The sequence below is a fragment of the Mus pahari genome, chromosome 14, assembly GCF_900095145.1.
Source record: "Mus pahari chromosome 14, PAHARI_EIJ_v1.1, whole genome shotgun sequence".
Taxonomy (NCBI): Eukaryota; Metazoa; Chordata; class Mammalia; order Rodentia; family Muridae; genus Mus; species Mus pahari.
Genome location: NC_034603.1, coordinates 82,446,843 through 82,467,418, shown reverse-complemented (window position 1 = coordinate 82,467,418; position 20,576 = coordinate 82,446,843). Strand labels below are relative to the sequence as shown.

Sequence of the window (20,576 nt, the reverse complement as noted above, 5' to 3'; positions counted from 1 at the left end):
GAGAGAGAGAGAGAGAGAGAGAGAGAGAGAGAGAGAGAGAGAGAGAGAGAGAGAGATGCCTTTGGAGCTCAGAGAAGAGAATTAGATCCCCTGGAACTGGAATTATGGGTAGTTGTGAGCCACTGTTTGTGTGCTGGGAACAGAACCCAGGTCCTCTACAACACACAGAAAAAAAAAAAGTGCTCTCAACTGTTAAGTCCTAAAACTATTTTATTTAAAAAGCAGAATTGCTTGGACTGGAAAAATTGCTCAACCATTAAGAGCTTGTATTGCTGTTGCGGAAGACCTGAGTTGGGTTTTTAGTACCCATGTCTGGCAGCTCATGACTGCCTGTAACTGCAGCTCCCGGGGTTCTAGTGCCCTCTTCTGGTGTCTGAAGGTATCTGCACTCATGTGCACATGCCCACACACAGGCATACACACAGACAGACAGACACATACAGACACACACAGAGAGAGACATACACAGACACATACACAGTGTTAAAAAATAAAATGAAATCTTTTTAAAGATTTATTTATTTTATGTATATGAGTACAACATAGCTGTCTTCAGACATACCAGAAGAGGGCATCAGATCCCATTGCAGATGGTTGTGAGCCACCATGTGGTTTCTGGGAATTGAACTCAGGACCTCTGGAAGAACAATCAGTATTCTTTTCTTTCTTTCTTTCTTTCTTTCTTTCTTTCTTTCTTTCTTTCTTTCTTTCTTTCTTTCTTTCTTTAAGATTTACTTATTTATTTTATGTATTTAGTATTGCTCTCTTCAGACACACCACAAGAGGGCATCAGACCGCATTGCAGAGGTTGTGAGCCACCATGTGGTTGCTGGGAATTGAACTCAGGACCTCTGGAAGAGCAGTCAGTGCTCTTAACCTTTGAGCCATCTCTCCAGCCCATAAGATGAAATCTTAAGAAAAGAAAGCAAACAAACAGAATCGTAGGCTCAATACTAACTAGTTCCTGTACGACGCTGGGGACCCTGAGTTTGAGTCCCCAGCATCACATAAAAGAAAAAATTAAATCAATCATATTAGAGTTAAAGTATAACATACATATAACCCGCTGGCTTGACCCGCATCACTGTGCTTTGGTCTATGCTTCCTGTGGGTGCAGTCCTATAGCGAGGACTTGAGGCTGGCTTCTTTCAGCACAGGTCTATGCAATTCACCGTCAGACCATCTATCTATGCTGTTGCCTGGAACAGGGGCTCTGGTTTATTGTTCACATTCTAGAGGTCCATCATGGGTCACATGTCCATTCTCCTGGACATGTAAACCATTTCAAGGTAGCTATAATCAGCCAGGCAGAAGACAGCATAGACATACTTTTTCTTTTCTTTCTTTCTTTCTTTCTTTCTTTCTTTCTTTCTTTCTTTCTTTCTTTCTTTCCTTCCTTCCTTCCTTCCTTCCTTTCTTTTTTTTAAAGATTTATTTATATGGGCTGGTGAGATGGCTCATTGGTTAAGAGCACCAACTTCTCTTCCGAATGTCACAACCATCCATAATGAGATCTGACTCCCTCTTCTGGAGGGAGTCATATATGTAATATGTATAACATGCAAGTACACTGTAGCTGTCTTCAGACACTCCAGAAGATGAAGTCAGGATGGTTGTAAGCCACCTTGTGGTTGCTGGGATTTGAACTCAGAACCTTCGGAAGAGCAGTCAGTACTCTTACCCTGAGCCATCTCACTAGCCCATGGACATGTTTTCATTCCTGTTGGGCAGCTACCTGGGAGCTAAATTACTGGGTCATGCAGTGGGTATATATATTCAACCTTCTACAAAACTGCCATTGGATTAGCGATACTTATCTGTAATTCCAGCACTTGAGAGGCTGAGGCAGGAAGATTGTGAGTTCAAGGACAGCCTCAGCTACATGGTGAGACTCAATTTCAACAAATCAAGGGCTAGAGTTATTATAGTCCAGTGATAGGCTTGCCCAGCACGTGCAACGACCAGGTTTGGATTCTCAAGCCCCAACAGAACAAAACAATACCCAAAAGCCTGCCGGTTGGTAGCCCAGTTGCTGTGCAGTCTTCTTCAGAACTGAGTTTTGTCATTCATTTTAGGCACATTTCCTGCATGTGTTCGCCTTTCCCTAGGCTACTGATCTGAAGCCTGCTGGTCATGTGTGTATTTCTTTGATTCACAGGCTATTGACATCGCCTCTGTCTCTTTACGTTTTTACACCCTCAGCCTCTTCTCGTGCCATGGTACCTTTTTGTTTGGCTATCTTGAGACATTCCTTAGATTCTTCTTCATCTCATTCTGATATAGACAAGCCTCCCTAAACATTATACACTCCTCCTTCCCCGATCTAAAGCCCGTGGTGGCTCTGTAGCCTCTGGAGATCAGCCCCACCATCTCTACCTGGCAGTCAAGATACCTCCAGCCCCTGGTACCAGTCTTCCTTTCCTGCCTTCCATTGAGTTTTCTCCACTCTTACCCTGCCCCCTGCCCCCCATGCCTAGAGAATGTAGAATACCTTGTCCCTTTCCTCAGTCAAAGCCCTTCAAACCAAGCCCAAGCTGTTGGCTTGCCCCGCCTCACATGCTGTCGGCCTCCCTCAAGCTCCTCTTTACCTTTGTACAAATTGTATTTTCTGTTTAATGAGTCTTTTGCCTCAGTGCACATATGTCCACCACACGTGGGACAGACAGAAGAGGATGTCAGATCCCCCCAGGAACTAGAGTCACAGAGGATCGTGAGCTGCCATGTGGGTTCTGGGAACCAAACTGGCCCTCTGCAAGAGTAGTAAGTATTCTTAGCTGCTGAGCCATCTCTCCAGCCCCCTCCTGCAAGCTCCTGGCACCTTCACAGCCTTTCCCCCTTTAGATCACTACTAGTGATGTATCCAAGGATACCTGCGGCTTGGCAGTCCCAGGAACTTCTCCTATTTATGATAAAGGCAGCAGGATTCCCCTATGCCCTCAATTCATCCCCCCAATTAATCAAATAATACTATTCTCGCTTCTAAACATTGTGCATCTTCCTCCCTAAAAATGCTACTCTGGTGGTGGGGACTCCAGGTGGGAAACAATGAGGGAGATGGGCAGCACTTTTTCTCTGTCTAAAACAAGAGAGCTGGACTTGGAGTGTAGCCATTCGGTAACTCTGGGGCCTGTCTGAGTTTGATCCCCAGGACCAAGATGTTGGACAGAAAGATCTGACCTACACGAGGGGTGTCGTTTCTACAGGGTGACATGGGAATGCACAAAGGCTAGTAAGTGTCTAGAAGTGGAGGACACTGGTCTGCTCAGGAGATCTTGACCCTGTCCCTTCAGAAAGAATGGCAGGTCCCAGTATGTGGGAAGCTGGGCAGGACAGTAGGTTTGAGACCAGCCTGGGCTACACGGTCAGTTGAGAGAACTGTGTAGCCAGAGGATGGCTTCACACACGAACTTGAAGAACATAGCTGAATCCATGAAGGAGAATACCAGGAGAGAAATTCAAGCCATAGCTCGCTCTCCCTCACACCTGCCCTCCTGCCCAAGGGTCTCCTGGGAAAACACACATCCGACTCAGTCAGTTTTTTTAAAAAGGCGTTTGAAATGAAATTGAGGGGGGGGGGAGTACTGTGAAGATGTAAAGGGGGCAGGGAAGGGAGTCAGGCGGTTATCCTCAAAGGACCACGCCAGCTCAGTCACGCTGGTGACAGCTGGGTCAGCACCAATGCGAGGGGAAGAGACATTGTCAAGTCTCAGGCTTGTCCCAGGTTCATTCAGACCTGGCTGTCCCCATCCAGTGGAGCTGGAGAGACATTCTAGCCGTATGTCTGCCTACCCAGTGATGACCTCTGGACATGCTTTCTCCATAGCTATCTATCCTGTCTCCTTACCCATTACCTGGATGCAAAGCCACCTCCCTACAAGTCACTGCTGCTAAAAAAACAGAGTGAACTCTCCCAGCGCCCCTCCCCCACCCCACGTTAACTATCCTCCGAACTCCGCGTGGACACATCTACACATACAAATGAATAATTTAATGAGATAAAAATACTCTGCTTTGGGGGCTAAGAACGCACAACGAACCCGAGATGGAGACTGAGAGGAGGTGGATGAACAGTTAAGGCCTTCGGGGGGCTGCGACTTTGCCCTAGTCCTGTTCCCTCTACCCCAGGTTGGTCCTTGTCTCAGGGTCATCTCCCCACCCCGCGAATCACTCTGGCTCCTCCCTCCCCAAGCTGCCCTGGTATCACGGGCTGGCGGGGGAAGCTGCTTCTAGGCCCCGCCTAGGTCACGGGTCACGGCTGTGCGTGGCAGAAGGTACCCCGCATCTCGCCTCCCACGGTGACCTCAGGCTAGTGGTGTCCCAGCCAGCTGCGTGACTCCGCCCCTCCGCCCCTCCGCCCCTCCCCCCCTCCGCTCCTCCCCCGTGTGTTCTCTCCAGCGCAGCAACCGAGCGCACACCCAAATCCCCGGGTCCCCCTCGCTTGTCCCCAGCTCGGTGCGTCCAGGGAGCCCATGGAGACCGTTCGCAGTGCGCCTCCGGGGGACGGCGCTGCTGAGGCGCTGCTGAAAGAGCTAGAACGTCAGGTGCAGGATGTGGTGCGGGCGAGCTCTTGGTGGGAGCGCCACGGTGTGGACTGCGCCATCCTCGCTCTCAGCCTGCTCGCCTTGCCGGCAGGTAAGACGGAGGCACGGGCTGTGGATGGGGGTGGCGTGGCTGAAGGTGGTGCAGGCTGGAAGGGAACCTCAAGACTTCAGGATCCTGGATCCCACCCCACTCTCCAAAGTCTAGCTGGGGGTGTTCAACTCACGTCCCGCTGGAGGTGGAAGTCCGATGCTTGAAAGTGGTGGAGGAAAAAGTTGCACAAGGAGCCGTAGATGGGTGGGGAAGGGGAGAGTGAACCGGAAGAAGGGAAGAGCTTGTTCTATGGGGGACATCAGAGATGGGACGAGTAGGGCTGAGGAAGCCGGCTGCACATCTAGCGGTCTAATGGCTCTGTGACATCCAGTCCCCATCTCTGCTCTGGCTGGGGTTCAGGAGGGTGACCGAGCAGATCACCCGGTGGGGATATTTTTGTGTCCCAAATCCCACAGAGAAAGTCAAACCACCCCTCTCAGGCCTTAGAGGAACCTGTCACAGGCTGAAGGCTGGCCCTCTTTGGCTCTGGATTTGGGAAAGTGTGTGTATGTGGGTCTGGACCCATATTTTCAAAAGGTGGCGAAAGATCCTGACACCTGGTCCCTCCTCTTTACAGGGTTCCTGTGCCTACGCTTCCATAATATCCTGGCCTTTGCCACTGGCATCACAATCTTGGGTGTGTGCCATTATACTCTCACAGTCAAGGGCAGCCACCTGGCCACTCACAGTGCCCTCACAGAGTCCAAACGCTGGAGCAAGCTCTTGATGATTTTCTTTTTGGAGGTGAGCCTGTCGGGATGGGGCAGTTGCTGGGCAACTCTGTGTATCCGTTCACATAGACAGGGAGCTGCCGCAGAGGGTGGGTAGATCCAAGTGTGTGGTGTGCAATACAGAGTGAGTGTGCGTGCGCCCGTGTGTGTGTGTGTGTGTGTGTGTGTGTGTGTGTGTGTGTGTGTGTGTACCGGTGTGTTCATCCAAGGCCTTGAGAGTTGGCGTTAGTGAGCAGTTTTGCATCCTACGTGTTCCAATGTCTGTCCATGACGATGAACTTGATTTATCTTGTGATAATCTTCACTGATTGAGCAGCAGAAACATTTCTCCCCTCGAGGCATTCCTTGTCCTCTGACTCCTTTAGTCCTCGTTTTTCTGTAGCATTAGGCCAAAGGTGGATGGAGTTTCTTCTTCCTTTCAGGAGGCCTCCTGCAGCTCGCCAGTCTTGCTCCGGGGCTGTGTTGCCTCACAGAAACCTCCCAGTTCTGCAATCAGGGCTTATTGTCTGAAGGGGTGGACAGTGGAGCGGAGTCGGGTGTGTGTGTGTGTGTGTGTCGGGATGTTGGGGCGCAGTGTCACAGCGCTCCAGCTCTGCAGCCTGCTCCACTTAAGCCTGCTGATGGCTGAGCCATCTTGAGAAACTCTTTGCTCCTGTAGCCTCCAGGAAGAACTCAGTTCTCTTCCTCCACCCGCCCTTCCTAGGCCTTCTTATCTGTGGGCCCACCAGGAAGGCAAAGGCCTCTGGACAAATTCTTCTTCAGGCCTTTCCAGATCCTCTACCAAACTTGTTCTCTCTACTCCAGGGAACCCTCACCTAGCCAGCCGGGCCCCTTGGCAGTAGATGGAGAAGCTGCCAGGAACAGGAAGAGGTCTTACTCTGAGGACCGCCAACCCAACTGCTCTATCTTTCTATAAATTTGTTTTGTACGTGTGTGGAGGGCGTTGCATGAGGCATGGCACACCAGTGAAGGTCAGATGGCAACACGTAACAGTTCTCAGTTCTTTTTGTTTGTTTGTTTTATTTCTTTCTTTTATATATGTGAGTACACTGTCACTGTCTTCAGACACACCAGAAGAGGCCTTCGGATCCCATTACAGAGGTTGTGAGCCACCGTGTGGTTGCTGGGATTTGAACTCGGGACCTCTGGAAGAGCAGTCAGTGCTCTTAACGGCTGAGCCATCTCTCCAGTCCTCAGTTTTCTCTCTCCACCATTTGGGTCCTGGGATTCCAACTCAGGCCCTTAGGCTTGCCAGCAAGTTTAACTTGCTGAGTGACCTTGAGAGTCCTTCTTTTTATTTATGTGTAGATGTGAGTAACTGCCTGTCTATGTGTGCACTCCATGCACACAATGACCATGAAGGCCAGAAAGGGCATCAAAGAATCCCCAGGAACTGGAGTTCCATGTGGCTGTGAGCTATACTGCGTGGATACTGGGATGGGACCTAGGTCTTCTGTAAGAGCAGCCATTACTCTTAACTGTTAAGCCATCTCTTCTGCTCCCTGAATCATGTAACTTTTTATACAACTTTATGCACAACACACACACACACACACACACACACACAGAGAGATCTTAGGCAGTGGGAACAGACTCTCGGAAGACAGGCATCTGTGAGACAGCTTGTTTAACTGGGGAAAACAAAAGCTACTTAAACCTTTGTGGGTGGGTAGGAGCTATGGGGCGAATGTACATCACTGGCCAAGGCCACGGTGCTGAGGCTGTCTCTTTAACATGAGGAGGAATTCCAGGCGCTGCTGACCATGTCCTTAAGAGGGGAAGGGAAACCTGGCTACTGGCTACTTGACCTCCTCAGGTGGGACAAAGGTGGGGGTGTGGCACAGGGCTCCACGCTCCGGGCCATGCAGGCTGATCTCTGGACGAGATTTCCAGGATATGCCCCAACCCCACTCTTGGTTCAGGCCTGCTTTCCTTGGTCCCATGGCCCCACCTATCAGGAACACAGTAACTCTTGAGGGAAACATTTATTTGAGCTGGCTTACAGTTCAGAGGTTTCGTCCAGTACTGTCATGGTGAGAAGCATTGAGGAATCCTAGCAGACATGGTGCTGGAGACATAGCTGAGAGTTCTATATGGTGCCAATTTCATTCAAACTACCATATGTGTGTGTGTGTGTGTGTGTGTGTGTGTGTGTGTGTGTGTGTGTGAATACCCCCACAAACACACATATACACAACCACATGCACACACACATACACAGATACACCCACACATACACATGCACATACCTTTTGATATACCACATCCACTGTGTGGTGGAAACATTCTTACCCAGCATTCCCTGTCCTCCTGTTCCCTCTCATGCCTTCTTACCAGCCTAGGTTTCTGAAGGGCCAAGGACATGAGGAACCCTCAGGCTGCTGATTTTTATGGTCCGCTTTAAGATACTTTCCTTTCGGGCTGGTGAGATGGCTCACTAGGTAAGAGCACCCGACTGCTCTTCAGAAGGTCCGGAGTTCAAATCTCAGCAACCACATGGTGGCTCACAACCATCCGTAACAAGATCTGATGCCCTCTTCTGGAGTGTCTGAAGACAGCTACAGTGTACTTAAATATAATAAATAAATCTTTTAAAAAAAAAAAAAAAGATACTTTCCTTTCCAGGAAGCTCTGGGTCAGCCCAGACTAATTGGCACAGGTTGGACCCTGGGGTCAGGGTCTGTAACCTGCCAGGAGAGACAGGGGTGATGGATACTCCTGTATCATTTGTATCTTTCTAATGCTGGGACTCGGCACAGGCTGGGTTCTGCTTGGATTTTCTAAAGTAGTGCTGAGCACTAGGAGCCTGTGGCAGCTAGGGACTGATAAAGGCGATTGATCTTGGACTACAAGGGCCGTATTGTGCAGAGGTTACTCTGAAGCGTTCTTCCCAGGCTTCTGGATGCCTGATCAAGCGTGAGGGCTTCTGACTTTGCCTGGGGCAGGGTGGGAGTGGGGGGGCAGAGGAGCTGTCTCACGTGCCGAGTGGAGGCAAGGGACTGAGACACTCTCGTTGAGATGTCTTCCTAGGTTGCTTGGACGTCTTCAGAACCCCAGCGCAGTGACCCTCGGAACCCAAACAGCCTTGGGGCCAAGTTCTGTGTGTTGTACACAGCTCTGTCCTGTGCAAACCCCTGTCCAAATGGCCTCATGTTTGCTTCTTTTTCTCCTCCCAAGTTCTTAGCAGCGCTTCTATTAGTATTTGTCTACCATGACCTTGCATTCCAGTTGGGGACACAGTCGAGGGGAAAGTTAGCCAATGGTGTGTCTGAGTGTGAGAGGGTGTGTTGGGAGCGGGGTTGGGGGGCTGTCCTGAAGGCCGATGTCACTCTGTGGCTTGGGAGGAAAGGCCTGGATTCCTGTCCCATGCTGTAACACTGTTGGCTGTGCTGCCGGGCCTTGCTGAGCTGTGGGCAGAACTAGTTTGGTTGATCACACTCTGAGTAACCTAGTCAGGGAAGCACCTCCATTTTCCAACCTTAGGGCATAACTCAGGCTCCCCTCTAGGACTGGTTCCCACACAGGGGGGAGTGTGGCTCAGCTCTACCTAGCTGGTGTGTGTGTGTGGGGGGAGCAATATCTTTGTAGCTTTGTGACTTGATTGGAGTCCCAGGCCCTGTGGTTGCCCTGACCTTGAGCAAGGTGGTTAATTCCGTATCTGGGGTTAGCTTCTTCATGGAGTCTATGAGCTTGATAACACGACCTCCACGTTAACCCTTTGAGGGCACTGGATGAGACTGTACAGACTTGCCAGGCCTCCCGTGAGCCATCGTGTGGCCTTGTGTTTCTTCCTGGGGCTACACACCACTTGCCCAGAGGGGCAGCACGGGGCTGCTTCCCACAGTGTTTGTTTATTGTTTTGTGCTTGGTACCTGAGAAGCTGCAGGGCCTGGCAGGGCGGTGCAGGCATTCAGGTGTTTGTATTGGGTTACCTGGCACAAAGGAACCACAAAGGGTGCATGGGACCCTTCCCGGATCCCTGGCTGTCACTTCTAATCCTGCTGTCTTCTCCTTTCATCCTTCTCTCGTCCACACGACCCCTGGTGACACCATCTCATAGAACATCTGGTCTTAGGCCTGTGTTCCTCAGGGGGTTCTACAGAGCCTGCAGCTCCAGGCATCAGCTGTGCACCTCTGGCTTTCTCTGGTAATCCAGCATTGATCTTAGGGCCTACTGGGTCTGAGCTGGTGTGGGACCAGCCTCTTTCTCCAGCTCTGGAGAGCTGGAGCAGATAGGATAGAGTTGGGCTACCCCTCTAGGCTGTATTCCAAACCATGTACCCCGACCCACACCAGATGAGGTTTCTCTGAAGACTCCTCTCTGGCCTACCTGAAGAAGTTCCCACCCTGCCTTACCCAGCAAGCATTCTCTACCGGGGTTACATCACCCAGGCTGCTAGGCCTATCCTTAGGGTTGGCCAGGGAAGGATGCCATGCAAAGATGACCACCAAAAGGCTCAGGGCAACCTTGGTTTAAGTTCTGAAGTTGAGAAAGATCAACCTCTGAAAGGCCTTGAGTGTCACAGTCGAGAAGGCTCCCCTGAGTGGGCGGGAACCAGCCTTGCCAGTCAGGAAGCTCTTTGTTATGTCTCCTCTTTAAATCCTCCTTGTAAACTCAGCTTTGGGTGTGGGGTGGAGATACAGGCGGAGCCCACTAGGAATCCCGCACAGCTCGCTGAGCCCTTTTGGGAGGGGTGTCACACAGGGGAATGGCTGTTGCCATCCACAGGTTCCCTGTGGTACAAACTGCAAAGAACCCCCAGGCTGGTCAGGATCCTTTTTCTCTTTACTGGTCGTAGTTTGGTGCAGCTGCATCAAGGCTGTACCTTTGGGCACGGCTCACCATCTTCCTGCTTGCTCCCATCCAGGACTCTTGTTTGAATAAGGTCAGCCATGAGGATTTTTTTTTTCTTTTTTGGTGCTGTCTGTCTGTCTCTCCTTTTAAATTTTTATTTAGAAGACCAGTGCAGCTATTCAGTACAAAATACACTGTCGTATTATAGTTACAGACTCACAGGACATCTCAGTGTAGGACAGAGAAATTTGGTGAATTGGATCAGTCATTCTTGCTTAATCCCAGTGATTATATTTATGTGTCATCCGGGAGCGAGACCAAGGAAGCTGATGTTGGCGCCTGTGTGTGCTTGGCTCTGTGCCTTTTTATCACATGTGTAGACTCTCACGGTGCACTGTCTCCCAAGTGACATGAGTCGGCTGTGGGGATGAGTGTTTGCCATGCAAGCAGAAAGATTGGAGATTGGATTTCAAGAATTCCACAAAAGATGAGGGGATCTGGCAGCCCACCGGTAAGTCTGGCTGCAGCAAGTAGAGATGGCGAAATCCCCAGAGCAAGCTAGCTGTCAAGACAAGCTGTATTGGCAAGCTCTGGGTTGGTCTGAGAGACCCTGCCTCAAAGGATGAGGTGGAAGAGCAATTGAGAATGCCCTGACATCATCAACTTCAGGGCTTCCATAGGCGCACTTGCCCACGTGCACACTTGTCCACATGCACATACCACACACACACACACACACACACACACACACACACACACGCACATGAAAAATGGTTGGGGGTGGGGGAAGTGACCTGGTCTTTAATATCAGTGGTGTGGAGGCTGAGAAACCCTGGAGGAACTTTAGAAGAGTAGCTGGTGAGGTTATGGAAGCTACTAGACTCTCACAAGGGCCCCGATGAAAGAGGCCAAGGAAGCCCATTGCCAGGCTGAGGAGCTGGTACTCTGTCTTGTAGCCAAATAGACTTCGTTCTAAAAGTTAATCTATTTTGTGATTAGGTAATAGTTTGTCATGAGGCAGAGCTTACAAAGTCCAGTGGTAGGGCCAGGCTGTGGTGGGTGTTGTACACCTTTAATCCCAGTACTTGGGAGGCAGAGGCAGAGGCAGGCAGATCTCTGAGTTCAAGGCCAGCCTGGTCTACAGAGAGAGAGTTTCAGGACAACCAGGGCTACACACCAAACCCAGTCTTGAAATATCAGAACAAAACCAAAAACAAGTATAAAATTACATCATAACCTAAATTAAGTGGAAACTAGGTCACTCTGTTAGTTTGATTTGTGGTAAATGGAGCAGGAAACTGGTTGGAGGCTGTTGGTGGAGAGACCAGAAAGAAGATAGGAGGGATTGCAGGGCCAGACTGAGGTGACCGGAAGGGGGCTGCAGGACGATGTTGGCCAGGTGCCAGCTAGTAAAACACAGCCGGGAGGAGCGAGAAGAATCAATCCTAGGCAGGATCTAGGTCTCCAGGAGGAAGCAAAGGCCTTAGAGGGGCCACTCCTGAAATGGGCCGGTATGGGCAGGATTAGAAAGGTGTGGAGCCGGGTGGCAGCACCACAGGTCTTTAATCCCAGCACTCAGAGAGGCAGGCGGGCGGGCCTCTGAATTTGAGGCCTGGTCTACAGTGTGAGTTCCAGGAGAGCCAGGGCTACACAGTGAGACCCTGTCTTGAAAAAAACAAAACAAAAAACAAAAAAACAAAAAAAAAAAAAAAAAAAAAAGTAAGAAGAAAAGCGGAGAGCAGGGGTAATCATTGTCCCTCGGGCAGGGAGACCTCAGGCTACCCTGAGGTGCCCAGCTCCCGCTTTCCCCTAAGAGCCCTCCAGCTGGTTCCAGGGAATAGCTGGTCCCTGCCCAGCTCTGAGTGGTCTGGCCTGAGCATAGGCTTGCCCGTCAAAACAATCAGGTAACTTTGAGCTTCAAATAAGCCACCCATGTTTTGTTTTGTTTTTTTAAACAAATAGACCCCGAATATGACAATCACACTAATGTCACTGCTGTCTGGGTTTTCACGTGCTCTTCAGGGAAAGGCAAGTGCCTGAGTGTGGACAGAGGTGCGCTTTAACGGCTCTTTGGATACTGGAGGGACAGTGGTGAGGCCCCAGAAGATAGCTCCAGTGTACTTACTTAGATATAATAATAAATAAATCTTTAGGCCGGAGTGAGCAGAGGTCCTGAATTCAAATTCCCATCAACCACATGATGGCTCATAACCATCACTACAACTACAGCGTACTCATATACATTAAACAAACAAACAAACAAACAAACAAATCTTTAAAAAAAAGAAGCTACACCACTAACCTGGAGGTTTCTGGAACTTTCTCTAGGTCTGGATGAGGAAAACCTCTTGGGTTAAGACTTATAAATGGCCTTTAACAGCTGGGTGTGGTGACAGGTATCTGCAAGCCCAGCTCCTAGGAGGCCAAGGCCGGAAGACTGAGAGTCCCCAGCCAGCCTGGGCTACGTATACAGCTAGATATGGTAGCATTTATCTGTAATCCCAGCTCCCAGGAGGCCAAGGCAGGAAGACTGAGAGTCGCAGGCCAGCCTGGACTACATGTCCAGACCCTGTCTCCAACAGCAACAACAAGAGGAAACAGTTTCCAGAAGGAAAGTAACCCATTTTTACAAGACCTCAGCAGTGTGTGCTCATTCCCCACCGTTCTTGGGAGGTTAGGAAATGGGCACACAAAACCTACAACTCACCTTCCCTCCAAGGCGCTCCTTCTTCTGTCAGGAGAGAGCATCTAAATGATACTGAGGGGGCTGGGTGAGGTTAAGAGCCCTTGGACAGTTCAGATACCAGCACCCATGTTAAGCAGCTTACAACCTACAACCCTCTTGTAACTCCAGCTCCAGGGAATCTGATGCCCAGTTCTGGCCCCGGCGAACACTTGGGCATACGTGCATACTCACATGTGAACACACACACACACACACACACACACACACACACACACACACACACAACAAGAGAGGAACCCAGAGAGTCTCAGATCAGTTCTTGTTCATAGCACAAGGCAACAATCACTCACTGACTCTGCAAGTGGGTAACAGGTCACAAGTCACAGCACACAAGTCACACCTGAGGGCCTGGGCTTGTGCTTGGGAAAAGCCTCCAGGTACCTGATGGTACCTTTCTCTAGATACACAGTCCTGGTCAGGCACCAGGCTGGTTCTGCCATTGACTCTCTGTCTTAGGTTTTATTGCTGTGAAGAGACACCATGACCAAGGCAACTCTTAGAAAGGACATTTCATTGGGGCTAGCTTACAGGTTCAGACGTTTAGTCCATTATCATCATGGTGGGAAGCATGGCAGCGCACAGGCAGAACTGGTGCTGGAGGAGGAGCTGAGAGCTGTATATCTTGATTCGCAGGCAGCAAGGAGGAGACTGTGTCTACACTGGGCGGAGCTTGAGCATATGTAAGACCACAAAGCCCACCTACGCAGTGACACACTCCCCCCCCCAAGGGCCACACCCACTCCAAGGCCACACCACCTATACTAATGCCAAGTCCCTATGGGCCAAGCATTCAAGCACATTGAATGCCTATTCTTTTTTTTTTTTTTTGGTTTTTCGAGACAGGGTTTCTCTGTTTAGCCCTGGCTGTCCTGGAACTCACTCTGTAGACCAGGCTGGCCTCGAACTCAGAAATCCGCCTGCCTCTGCCTCCCGAGTGCTGGGATTAAAGGCGTGCGCCACCACCGCTCCAAGCACAGTTACTATTGATCTGCAGAGGAACCTGGTTCCACAGGGATGGCTCAGAAGATAAAACCATTCACTATTCATTCCGAGTGACCCAAGTTTGATCCCTGGAACTTGCATAAAGGTGGAAGGAGAGGACTGACTACACAAAGCTGTGCTCTGACCTACACTCGTGCATCATGGTATTTATGTACACATGTGTATACATACACACACACACACACACACACACACACACACACAAAATCAACTAATATGTGGGACAGCCCTGGGTATGAAACACACACTGGTGAGCCAGTGGGCAAGGCAGGCCTGACTCTGAGACCTGGTCCTCAGGGCATGTCCCTGCAGACAACCCACCTCCCAGAAGCTGGTATTGGGCAGCTTCCCCTTCCCCTGGAAACAGGAAGCCTTCGTCACTAATGTTCTGGCCTGGGTAAAACTCTTGGAGCCTTGAATCTGCGTGTTCATCTGCATATATTTGCATAAGCACCTCTTCTGTATTCAGAAGGATTGCCCTCCTTGGAGTCAGACTTGGAGAATGTGTTGAGCTTTGGTGAGTGGCATCTGGAGAATCCCTCCCACTGTGGACCTATACCAAAAAGAGTCACTCTAGGGAGGTATTGTCTCAGTGCATGCTAGTGCCTCGGTGACCATCTGCCTTTAGGACATGATCCCCCGTGCACCCTCCAACCACCTTCAAGTCCTAGAAACCTTTCCTTGCTGCTCTGAGCTCAGGCTGCCAAAGAGTGTCACGAAGACATGGCTGTTTCCCAGGGCTGCACACAGAACTGTGGTGGATTCCAGCTTTCCCTGCGATGACAGGGATCCAACCTCCTCATCCCTAAATGCTTTGCAGAGCCACATCAAGTACATGGCAGTGTGTGGCCAATCTCGGGTCACAATGCTTGAGAGAGAGAGAGAGAGGAGAGAGAGATATGATGATGATGATGATGATGATGACGATGATGATGATAATGATGAACGTGGGCACAGAGGAGGAGGGCTCAGGAGTGATGGGGACTGGGTTCTGTCTTCATTCAGCTGTGTCCACGGGACCAGGTGCCCTTCTGTCTCCGCCTCTAGGTGTGCACAGCCTTTTCTGCAGAGTTCGCGAAGTTCAACCACGTCAACCTGCACCACGTTTACACCAATGTGGTGGGTCTGGGCGATTCAAGCACGTGGAAGGCTCCTCTCCTCAACCGCTATGTCTACATGTTCCTTGGGCCGCTTTTGGTCCCCATCGTAACGCCTCTGGTAGCTCTTGGTGAGTAGTGGATTTGAGTGTTCTGAATAGACTTGCCCTGCCAACCCCTCTCTGCTTCCTTCCTGGCTTTGTGGCTCCTGCTTGTGAACATAGCAGGGAGCCATGAGTCAAGACTGTCAAAGGCAGCCAAGCGGGGTGGAAAGAACCACGACCCGCTCCAGGTCGGTTCTTCACTTACTGGCTGGTGACTGGGAGGGGTAGGTAATCTGACCTGCCTGCCTCGGGTTCTTGACCTTGTTCAAGGAGAGTGTGAAAACGCAAGGAGACCACAGATGAGAGAGAGTGTGTAAGGGCTGGAGAGATGGCTTAGATGCTAAGAGGGTCCTCTCCCTGCCATGTCAGAGGCTCAGACCTCTCAACTCCTAGCATGCATACTGGGAAGCTCACAATCCCCTGTAACTTCCAGCTTCAGGGGGAATCAGTCAATCCCTCAGGCTTCCATGGGCACCAGCACTTACACACACAAACACACACACACACACACACACACACGCACACGCACGTACGCGCGCGTACACACACACACGTGCACACACACACGTTTGTAACAGAAAATCTTAAGAGAGTGCAGGGGGACCACTTTGTAGACGTCCCATACAAACCACACTGCAGGCTATAGTCGTTCTATGTTATTTCTTGCCTCTCTCACAGAGCATTTGAGGAAGGAAGAGCCGAGGACGGCACTTCGGACTTTGAGCTTCATCTGCCTGGGACTTTACTCTCAGTACTGGCTGTTCATGAATGTGTCAGGCTTCAAGAACCCCAGTTCAGCACTGGCCTGCATGCTGCTCACCAGATCCCTGCTGGCCCACCCTTATCTCCATGTCAATATCTTCCAGGTAAGCCTGGGGGCCCCGGATTCAGCCAGGGAAGAGGAACATTTATTTACAGGGTTCTGACAGCAGGCTCTACCCAATGTTTAGGGAGAGAGAGGTCACCAATGGGGGTTTCTCCCAATTCCTGCCCCTCCCCTGTCACTGTGGGTCATCACAGGAAGTCTGGGTTTCATCGAGGCCTTTGCCTGGTCCTGGCAAGACCTTCCCTGCTTTCTTCTCCAGTTTACACCCTATTCATCAATGTCAAGTGTGTGCCTCCTCTTGACTGTTTCATTCATTCTGTACAAGCACCTCCTCCACGAGGCACCACCCCGGTGTAGAGTCCTTGGAGGTGAGCAAGTACCTCACCTGAATCCAGTCAGGTAGCTGGGACATGGTGAGAGAATGAAGAGAGATTGGCTAGGGCTGTGTTGAGTGCTGGGCGTAGAGAGATCTAGCGGGAGTCTTCATCCATAGGGCAGTAGGAAGATCTCCCTAGAGAAATGAGCTGGAGTTGAATGCTGAACTCCTAGCTGTTCTGGAAGAGCCTCCAGCTCCTGCCCTTGACCTGCCTCACGCCATTGGCTGGGCCTCATTTTGCTCTACTTGAGCTTCGTCACACAGGTAGAAGCAAGCCACCAGTGGGGGGCATAGAAAATCACAAGAGCAAGCAGTGAGAGTCATGAACATCTGAAAAACTACATCGGTGAATCCCCTCATTATCCAGATGGAGGGAGGCCGAGATGGGGCAAAGACTCAGCTCATTGCAGACTGGGTTAGCCCAGGAGCCTTCACCCCTGTAGGGTCCCAAGGGCCCCTGTATGCTTGGGGAAGGCAGACCTAGGGCCGCCTAAGCCCCTAAGCAGGGTGTGGCCCACGTGTCTGTTGCAGCACATCGGACTGCCTATGTTCTCCCCGGACAAGAAGCCCAGGCGGATTCACATGATGACCCTGGGGGTTCTGAACCTGCCACGGCAGCCGGTGCTGGACTGGGCATTCGGCCACTCCCTCATCAGCTGCCACGTGGAGCACCACCTCTTCCCTTGGCTCTCTGACCACATGTGCTTGAAGGTAGCGAACGGCTAGGTGGCAGGGTGGAAAGGCCCATCCAAGGGCGGGCAGTGGGAACCTCCGGGTACATCTGAACCCCGTGTCCCATCAATGGCCTCTCCGAAAGTCACCCAGGAAGGGCAGCCTGGAGTACAAGTGACAGCATGGGTTTTAGATCAGTCACCTGGGTTTCCTAGTAGCAGTGTGACTCTGGGCAAGTTCACTGAGCCTCAGTTTCCCTGTCTGTAAAATGGGAGGGGACAGGGTTCACCCTGATGGCTTTGCAGATTAGATTTGAAATGTTTGACCCAAAGAAGATGCTTTGGGAGAAGGGGGTGTTCGTCCCTTGGACTGTAGAGGGTGGGCATGCAGTCAAGAGTCATAGGGGATGAGGGGGTGAGGCCGTTCCTCCCCCCTAGGGTGTGGTAGAAGGATGTAGAAGCTCTTCCGCACCTCAGCGCCTGGCTTTCCCAAGCAGGTAATGGCTAGGGTTGAACAAAGGAGAGCTCCTGGGGCGGGCAGGCCGTGACCCAGAGAGCTCTCCTGCGATTCTCTCTCAGGTGAAGCCCTTGGTGTCCAAGTTTCTCCACGACAAGCAGCTGCCTTACAATGAAGACTCATACCTGGCTCGGTTCCAGCTGTTCCTCAGCCGCTATGAGGAGTTCATGGTGCATGTCCCGCCCATCACTGAGCTGGTGGGGGTGCAATGAAGGCTGGGCCCCCTCCCTAGCCCAGTCCTGGCCCTCCTGTACTGCTGGCCCTTGGGGGAGGGGTGTGGACTGGTGGACCTGGAACCGTCCTGGGATTTGAGTTAGGGGAGACTGTTGGGAGAAGAAATGGAATCAATTCAGAGGCTGTACATCCTGATCTACCTAGGCCTCAGCTGACTCCATCTTAACATCCCTCCTTCTGTGGCATCTGAGCCAGAGGGTAGGGCTAAGGGGGCTGGTGACAGGTGAGGTGGCATCCTATGTCCAGAAGGAGGGGGCACAGAGCCAGAGCCAGCCTCCTCGGCTCAGACCTCCTCAGTGCCCAGGCTGCTGCTTCCTCCTGTACCTTCCGAGGCTCTAGTCCCCAGGGCCCTCTCTCTAGGGTAAACAGGGTGAACAGGGTGAGGTCATTTTTTTTTTTTTAGCAGACCCCCTGCCCTGCTCTTCACCTGAAGGAGCCTGTGCCACACTGGGCTCAGCAGCTCTAGGACCCACAGAGTCAGTGAGATAAAAGGGAGTGTATTTCCAGGGAAGTGCTCCAGAGGGGAGCAAGTGCAGGCGCAAAACTGGAGAAGGAACTGCCAGCTTTGAGCATGACCTCCGCTAGCTCTGGACAACTCTGCTTTGTTCCATGTTCAGAAGGCTCCAACTTGGAGGGGCAGAATCACTGGGAGGCAGATGAGGCTGGAAGAGGGCAGAGAGGAATGAAGAGGGGGGTGAGGGTGGGGTGGGGGAAGGAGATAGGAGAACTGAAGACAAGGGCTCGGTTTGGCTCTGGGAGGAAGGATTACAAGCCGGGTGGGAATATAATGGAGCCACTGATGCCAACGCTAGGAGGAAGCCAAGCTGGGGAACAACACTGAGATCCAGCCAAGCAGGCAACTGAGAGGGGCTGGGCATCGCTTCAGCCAGATGGCAGAGCAGAGAGGTTCATGGAAGGGCCCAGTGGAGACTGAAGGAGGGACAGATGAGGTTAGACCTGCATGCACCGGGAGGCCAGGGCCGCTGTTAGGTCATAACCAAGCTCCTCACCTCCCCGCTGCTGACATTTTCTTTGGCTGATTCCTGGCAGGCTGTGCTGAGCACTGGCTTCTGCTGACTAGACGTTGGGAGCCCAAATCTTGACAGTCAAAAATGACTCCCGGTATAGCCAACTGTCTCCCAAGTGACAAAACTGTCCTTGATTAAGAACATGAGGCTGTTCTAGCTGACTCACTGGGGGGAAGGGTGCAGTGCTCTGGTGGTATGGGAGGGTACAGGGGGATGGGCTGGCCAGCCTGCAGGATGGAACCCATCTGGGGGCTGATGTGGACTAGTCAGATGCAGCTGCCACTGGCCTGACAACCCTTCCTGTCTTCTCCCTGAACTCCTCCTCCTTCAGAGCCCTTTCCTCCAGCGATGGCTCCTGGGCAGCCTCTCCCCTGGGCTCCTTCTGGGTAGGGTCTAGCTGGATAAAGGCTTTAGCTGCTGCTGGCTTCTTATCTCTGCTGAGGATTCTCCACACTCTTCACTCATCCCCGTTGAGTGTGTGCCCCCTGTTCACTGCTGAGACACTCGCTCACAGCAGTTGCTCGCTCGCTCACAGCAGTTTCGGACCCAAGCACACACACCCCCCGCCCCTGCTTAGTTGTACGCTATTGCTGCTCATTTGAAAGGCATTAGTTCAGAAGAGGCCTTAAGGTCTGAGCATGCGATTCATCAACCGCAAGTTCTCCCTTTGAAAAATCCAATGACAGAAAGGGGTCCTGGCCGCGTGCTGTAAGCTAGTGATTAAAGCTATCTAAATATACAACCAGTGACTCATTGTTATTGATCTGGGCCTGAATGGGGTTCATTCCGGAGCAGCGGCTGGAGGCCCGGGTATCAGACCTGACTATACATACCATGGGCACACCAGGGACAAGTCACTTAGGTTCTCTGCATTGTGACTGCTAGTCTAACCATGTGGGCTAGGAATACAGAGGTAAGGGAACCTCCAGGGCTCTGCAGTCCGTGGTAACAGAGACCAGCAAAGGGGACAGCAGTGCCGGTGAGCAGTCATGGCTGTTCTCTTACCACACACACAGACTTACTTGGTTCTGATTTTGTTGTTTTCTGGAACTCAATTGATGGGTGGCTGGCCTTGAACTCACAGAAATCCACTTGCTTCCGCCTCAGTGGCTCTCAGCCTTCCTAATGCTCCACGCCTGTACTTTGCTAGGCTTGTGAGTCCTAATGTGAATATCTTCTCTGCAGGACATCTGATATGTGACCCCTGGGAAAGGGTCGTTTGACCCCCAAAGGGTCACAGCCTCCGGGTTGGCAGCTGTAAGCTAGCGACCTTCGTTCTTCCTCTCCCTCCAGAGCACTGGGATTAAAGGTTTTCCACGAGGCCAGGCTAGATGTTTGTATGTCATCTAATTTTAATCCTTACAAGTTAGATATTTTCCACTCATATTATAAATGGGGGGGAAAGAAGCTGAGATTAAACCTCTCAATGTCATGACTGTGAAGTTCAGCATAGGGATCTGAACTCAGCAACTCCAGAACCCATGTTGGTAACCTCAGAGATGCTGCTTCTGAATGGGACGCCCTGTAGACATTTTTAGTGTTTGCATCTGATTTGCTAGCTCCTTCTTCTACACAATAGGATATCTGGTGGTTTTATCACTAAGATTTTTTTTTTCTGAGACATGGTTTCTTTGTGTAGTCTTGGCTATCCTGGAACTCCCTGTGTAGACCAGGCTGGCCTCAAACTTAGAGATCCACCTGTCTCTATCTCTACCTCCTGAGTGCTGGGCTACATGAGACCTTGTCTAAGAGAAAAAAAAAAAAAAAAGAAAGAAAAAGGAAGGAAGGAAGGAAGGAAGGAAGGAAGGAAGGAAGGA

The 20,576-nt window shown here is 51.2% G+C and overlaps 1 protein-coding gene across 1 annotated transcript; it reads left to right on the top strand.

The window, feature by feature from the left end:
- The first annotated feature begins 4,395 nt into the window (after positions 1-4,395).
- On the top strand, positions 4,396-19,501 carry Fads6 (fatty acid desaturase 6). The gene is made up of 6 exons (XM_021213836.2): positions 4,396-4,632; positions 5,210-5,376; positions 14,954-15,134; positions 15,786-15,973; positions 16,841-17,020; positions 17,560-19,501. The coding sequence occupies exons 1-6, from the start codon at positions 4,470-4,472 to the stop codon at positions 17,707-17,709; spliced, it is 1,029 nt and encodes a 342-aa protein (XP_021069495.1). The 5' UTR covers positions 4,396-4,469; the 3' UTR covers positions 17,710-19,501.
- Positions 19,502-20,576: the final 1,075 nt, after the last annotated feature.

Bases quoted from the DNA above. Each gene is read 5' to 3' on its own strand.
- Fads6 (XM_021213836.2), top strand. From the start codon at position 4,470: ATGGAGACCGTTCGCAGTGCGCCTCCGGGGGACGGCGCTGCTGAGGCG. The intron at 5,377-14,953 runs GTGAGCCTGTCG...CTCCGCCTCTAG, and splicing joins TGATGATTTTCTTTTTGGAG to GTGTGCACAGCCTTTTCTGC. The intron at 15,135-15,785 runs GTGAGTAGTGGA...CCTCTCTCACAG, and splicing joins AACGCCTCTGGTAGCTCTTG to AGCATTTGAGGAAGGAAGAG.